This window comes from Triticum dicoccoides, chromosome 2A (assembly GCF_002162155.2).
Source record: "Triticum dicoccoides isolate Atlit2015 ecotype Zavitan chromosome 2A, WEW_v2.0, whole genome shotgun sequence".
Classification (NCBI taxonomy): Eukaryota; Viridiplantae; Streptophyta; class Magnoliopsida; order Poales; family Poaceae; genus Triticum; species Triticum dicoccoides.
Genome location: NC_041382.1, coordinates 723,258,876 through 723,263,077, shown reverse-complemented (window position 1 = coordinate 723,263,077; position 4,202 = coordinate 723,258,876). Strand labels below are relative to the sequence as shown.

Sequence of the window (4,202 nt, the reverse complement as noted above, 5' to 3'; positions counted from 1 at the left end):
AAATTGGGGAGCTACGGCCTCACTTCGATTCTAGTCCACCGGCCGTCCAGGTCCGGCACGCGAACGCGTCGGCGTCGTCCGCGGCAGCTGCAGCGGCGGTAGGCGCTCCTCGACGCGGTTGGCGTCGGCGGCGGCAGGAGATCTTTTCTGCCACTTCGTGAACCCCAACCAGTCAGCCTGAATATTCCACGGCAAGCGACGCGTCCTTACACCGAGGTTTCCTATGTCGCACTCACCGATCTGAAATTCTGAATGCGTAGCAACCATTTTCTTTGCGCGTGCAGCGACGTTGGCAGACTTTGGAGTCAGGTCTCCTGGCGTCTTCCATTGTAGCTATGCGATGGTTGTCCGATATCTATTTTACCTTCCATCTGAACTGCAGCCGAACTGGTCTGAAGAACCGCATACCCCCTAAGTTAGTTCCTGGGGCTGGGAGATGAAGAAGACTGTCTTCACTACAACTTCTTGCATTCCAATTTTGATCCTCCCATTCCTGAGTTCACTCTGCCAATCCGATGACCAGCTCACACATGCAAAGCCGCTCTCTGCCGGCGACACGCTCATCTCCAAGGGCAGGGACTTTGCGCTGGGCTTCTTCTCCCCAAACAGCTCCAGCACAAGCTTGTACCTTGGCATATGGTACCACAACATCCCTGGCCACACCGTCGTATGGACCGCCAACCGCGACAATCCGATCGCCGCCACTTCATCTCCGATGCTTGCCATCACCAACAGTTCTGACCTGGTGTTGTCTGACTCCCAAGGTGGCTCTCCCTGGGCGGTGAAGAACAACATCTCGAGCATGGGAGTTGTCGCAGTGCTGCTTGACACGGGGAACTTTGTCCTCCAGTCTCCAAATGGCACATCCATATGGCAGAGTTTTGATCACCCGACGGACACCATTCTCCCCGGTACTAGGATCTACCTGAGCCAGAAGGCTCGTGTTGTCCGGCGTCTAATTGCTTGGAAGGGCCCCACTGACCCATCCACTGGAGATTTTTCTTTGGGCCTTGACCCAAACTCGAACCTTCAGTTAGTCATCTGGCACCGGACTATGCCCTACCTCCGCCTCAATATTCTCGATGATGCCTCAGTAGGTGGCGGCATATACAAGAACACTATCTTCTATGAAGCGATTGCTGGAACAAGCAGGGACGGGTTCTATTATGAATTCTCTGTTTCTGATGGCTCACCGTATGCACGCCTTATGCTCGACCACATGGGTGCGTTGAGGACTCTTAGCTGGAACAACCACTCATCTTGGACAACCGTCTTCGAGCACCCTGCTAGCAGCTGCGACCTCTATGGTTCATGTGGCCCATTCAGCTATTGCGACAACACTGGGGCTGCCGCGACATGCCGTTGTCTCGATGGGTTTGAATCCGCTGGTCTTAACATTTCGAGAGGATGTAGAAGAACCAAGCAACTGGAATGCGGCAAGCAAAGTCATTTCGTGACCTTGCCTAAGATGAAGTTACCTGACAAGTTTTTACATGTCCTCAACAGAAGCTTTCACGAATGCACGACTGAGTGCAGCAACAATTGCTCATGTACAGCCTACGCCTACACAAACTTGAGCAGTAACGGCGCTATGGCCGACCAGTCAAGGTGCTTGCTTTGGACAGGGGAGCTTGTCGACACAGGGAAGTATAGCAACTATAACGACAACCTGCACCTTCGGCTTGCCAACTCTCCTGGTATGCACCATCCATTCTAAACTTCTATTATCTTGGCACTAGCTTAGTGTTATCAAATCAACACCAACATTTAATCATGGGGCATCTACTAAATATATAAACTTAACAGTATAGCAGTAACCGCCAAACACTTTTTTGCATCCAATAATTTGGCGTAAAGGTAAGCGGTAGATATATAACTATTCTATACGGGCATAATGCAACATACTCATGGTAACACAGTTATTCAGTTCACGGACCACTCATGGTACTATAATATTTTTTGCTTGAAAAAGGTGATTGCGAAATTTATACATGATTGTTTTGCAGTTCGAAAGAATATCAAATTGGTAAAAATTGTAGTCCCAACCATGGCTTGCGTGTTGATACTCGCATGCCTCCTTGTCGGGATATTCAAATATAGAGGTATAATAAAAAATATCCCTCATTTTCAAAACGGCACTTCATTTTGTGATTGTTATTAACAACGTATTGATCTTTAGCAAGCAAACGAAAGAAGAGGAATATCAACAACGGATCAATGCTAGGATACCTTAGCTTCTCTAATGAAATTGGAGGTGAACATCTGGACTTTTCTTTTGTTAGCTTCGAAGATATTGCCACTGCAACCGATAATTTCTCTGAATCTAAACAAATTGGAAGTGGAGGTTTCGGCAAAGTTTACAAGGTAACAAAGGGTTTTTCATCCACAATTTTAGTAGCAAATACTCTATTTTTAAAGAACAGTTTTATTTGTGAAAAAAATTCTTTCATTGTTTGACAGTTTAGGATGATGCAATCATGCAGGGAATCCTTCAAGGGGACAATGAAGTTGCTATCAAAAGACTTAGTAAGGGTTCTGGTCAAGGGATAGAGGAGTTCAGAAATGAGATAATTCTAATTGCAAAATTGCAGCACAAAAACCTTGTTAGACTTCTTGGTTGCTGTATTTTTGGAGATGAGAGGTTACTTATCTATGAATACTTACCAAACAAAAGCTTGGACGCCTTCCTTTTTGGTATGTTCAGACTTCTGATACATATTACGAGTTTTTGATTAACCAAAATGATATCACAGATCACTAATGATATACTTTGTTTATTATTCATCTTTGGAGATGATAGAAGACAATATGTGCTTGATTGGCCTACACGCTTCCAAATAATTAAAGGAGTGGCCAGAGGTCTTCTTTACCTCCACCAAGATTCAAGATTAACTGTAATTCACAGAGATCTCAAACCAAGCAACATCTTGTTGGATTCTGAAATGACTCCCAAAATATCAGATTTCGGTATGGCAAGGATCTTTGGTGGAAACAAACAAGAAGCAAAAACTACCCGGGTTGTTGGGACATAGTAAGTAATTCAAGCAACTAGCGACCTTTCAATATTCCAATTTCTATTGTCTAGTTATCCTAAATTATACATTTGTTCTTAAATTGTCTGAGCAGTGGTTACATGTCACCTGAATATGTTATGGGAGGCGCCTTTTCTGTAAAATCCGACACGTATAGCTTTGGTGTTCTTCTCTTGGAGATTGTAAGTGGCTTGAAGATCACCTCACCGCAACTGGTAGAGAACTTTGTCAGCCTAACAACTTATGTAAGTATAAAGAAATGCACAGAATTTTAATATCTCAAGCATTGTAACTTGCTCATCAGTTGGTTCTACTGGCTCAGGCATGGAGACTATGGGCAGACGGAAAAGCAACAGAACTGGTGCACTCTTCATTTGCTGAGAATTGTTCACTAAATGAAGTTCTACGGTGTATTCAAGTCGGTCTCTTGTGTGTTCAAGACCGTCCGGATGATAGGCCACTCATGTCATCGGTAACTTTTATGCTGGAGAATGAAAGTGCGTCGCTTCCAGCACCAAAGCAGCCAGCATATCTTGGACTACAGAATTTCGAAAGTGAAGAATCAAGGGAAAACTCTGTGAATACAGTGAGTATCACAGCAGTCGAGGGGCGTTAAGCGTTATATATGCAAATTTCAGTATCTGAAGCCATATACTTTATGATCTACAGATATTTGAAATACGATTTCTTCGGTAGGTCATTGTGTTGTACACAGAATGGCTGTGAATTGAGAATTCATTCAGAATGTTCTATTTCGAACAAATGTATTTCTTTTCTTGCTCTGTACGCTGTTGGCATTATCTACAATGTCTTGTTCATTGATGTTGTTGGCCCGAGATCCCTCCTTCCTGATGGTAATGCCTCTCTTGCCCCTCACTGTAGGCACTGTATCAGTCTATTAATAATAGTTTAAATGCAATAGATATCGTGCCTCCTGAACATAATCACATGGTACTTTTATCTCTTCTGCATTCAACTCATGAACATTTAGCTTGAAAATTTCACAAATCCATCAAACTTGCGAAGCACTCTCTTCTAGTGATCATATATGGTGTGGCATGAAGTTGTTTTGAAATATAAATTAATGTTTGCGGCATATTCAATTATTCAAAAAAAAGCTCTGTTTCCTTGGAACATTCTGGGTCATACATACTACAGTATTCTTGAAGG

At 43.7% G+C, this 4,202-nt stretch overlaps 1 protein-coding gene across 1 annotated transcript; it reads left to right on the top strand.

Annotated features, from left to right (window-relative positions):
- Positions 1-307: 307 nt before the first annotated feature.
- On the top strand, positions 308-3,909 carry LOC119352081 (G-type lectin S-receptor-like serine/threonine-protein kinase B120). The gene is made up of 7 exons (XM_037618818.1): positions 308-1,697; positions 2,007-2,102; positions 2,180-2,364; positions 2,484-2,694; positions 2,794-3,031; positions 3,127-3,277; positions 3,355-3,909. Exons 1-7 carry the CDS (start codon positions 437-439, stop codon positions 3,646-3,648), a joined length of 2,436 nt encoding a protein of 811 aa, XP_037474715.1. The 5' UTR covers positions 308-436; the 3' UTR covers positions 3,649-3,909.
- The last annotated feature ends 293 nt before the right edge of the window (positions 3,910-4,202 follow it).

Bases quoted from the DNA above. Each gene is read 5' to 3' on its own strand.
- LOC119352081 (XM_037618818.1), top strand. From the start codon at position 437: ATGAAGAAGACTGTCTTCACTACAACTTCTTGCATTCCAATTTTGATC. The intron at 2,695-2,793 runs GTATGTTCAGAC...TCATCTTTGGAG, and splicing joins CTTGGACGCCTTCCTTTTTG to ATGATAGAAGACAATATGTG. The intron at 3,032-3,126 runs GTAAGTAATTCA...TTGTCTGAGCAG, and splicing joins ACCCGGGTTGTTGGGACATA to TGGTTACATGTCACCTGAAT.